Below are 589 nucleotides of genomic sequence, written 5' to 3' on the forward strand. Positions count from 1 at the left end.
AACCCCCCCCTGACCCCCCCCCCCACCTTCCTCTGCCCCTGCAGGGTCCACGCACATCCTCACCCCACAGAAACTGCTGGACACGCTGAAGAAACTCAATAAAACAGAGGAAGAAAGCAGCAGTTAAAAGGAAATGCTGCCACCGACTCAACGCCGAATTCACCTTCCCCACCGGGCGCCCAGCCCCGGGTGCGATCCTGCACCCAGCCCTGGCCCAGCTTTCTCTCTTGTTCTTGTGTTGACCCCCCCGCTCCCCTCCTGCTGCCTTCCCCATCTCATTTTATCCACAGGGAGGGGACAACAGCTGAAAAAAATATATTAAGAAAACCGATGCATTGTGTTTAAAAGAGCAAAAGAAAAAAAAAATCTATATATTTGTAGCTGCAGCTCTCCAAAGCACCCAGGAGCTCATTGCTGAGTAACCCATCCGCCCGTTGCTAGTGAATGATGACGACAAAAAACAGCAGAGAAAAAAAAACCAACCCCTTTTTCCAGAACTTTCACTCCTCGTTGGGATCCTATGCAGACAGACGGACGGACAGACGCAGCACCATCGCTCCAGCCTCAGCTCTCGGCTGGGGGGGCCCCG

The 589-nt window shown here is 53.5% G+C and overlaps 1 protein-coding gene across 4 annotated transcripts in view; it reads left to right on the top strand.

The window, feature by feature from the left end:
• The window catches only part of LOC104124138 (syntaxin-binding protein 1), a 41,725-nt gene extending 41,142 nt beyond the window's left edge, over positions 1-583 (top strand). For 3 of the 4 annotated variants that reach the window (XM_035892027.1, XM_035892028.1, XM_009636447.2), the window contains one exon: positions 45-114. Coding sequence is in view for 1 of the 4 variants with exons in the window: in XM_009636448.2 (XP_009634743.2) it covers positions 45-127 (83 nt within the window). In the remaining 3 variants the exon portion in view is untranslated. Of the gene's footprint in view, positions 1-44 lie in introns of all 4 variants that reach the window. The other variant, XM_009636448.2, reaches the window with a different exon arrangement.
• The last annotated feature ends 6 nt before the right edge of the window (positions 584-589 follow it).

The sequence above is a fragment of the Egretta garzetta genome, unplaced genomic scaffold, assembly GCF_000687185.1.
Source record: "Egretta garzetta isolate BGI_Z169 unplaced genomic scaffold, ASM68718v1 scaffold344, whole genome shotgun sequence".
Lineage (NCBI taxonomy): Eukaryota > Metazoa > Chordata > Aves > Pelecaniformes > Ardeidae > Egretta > Egretta garzetta.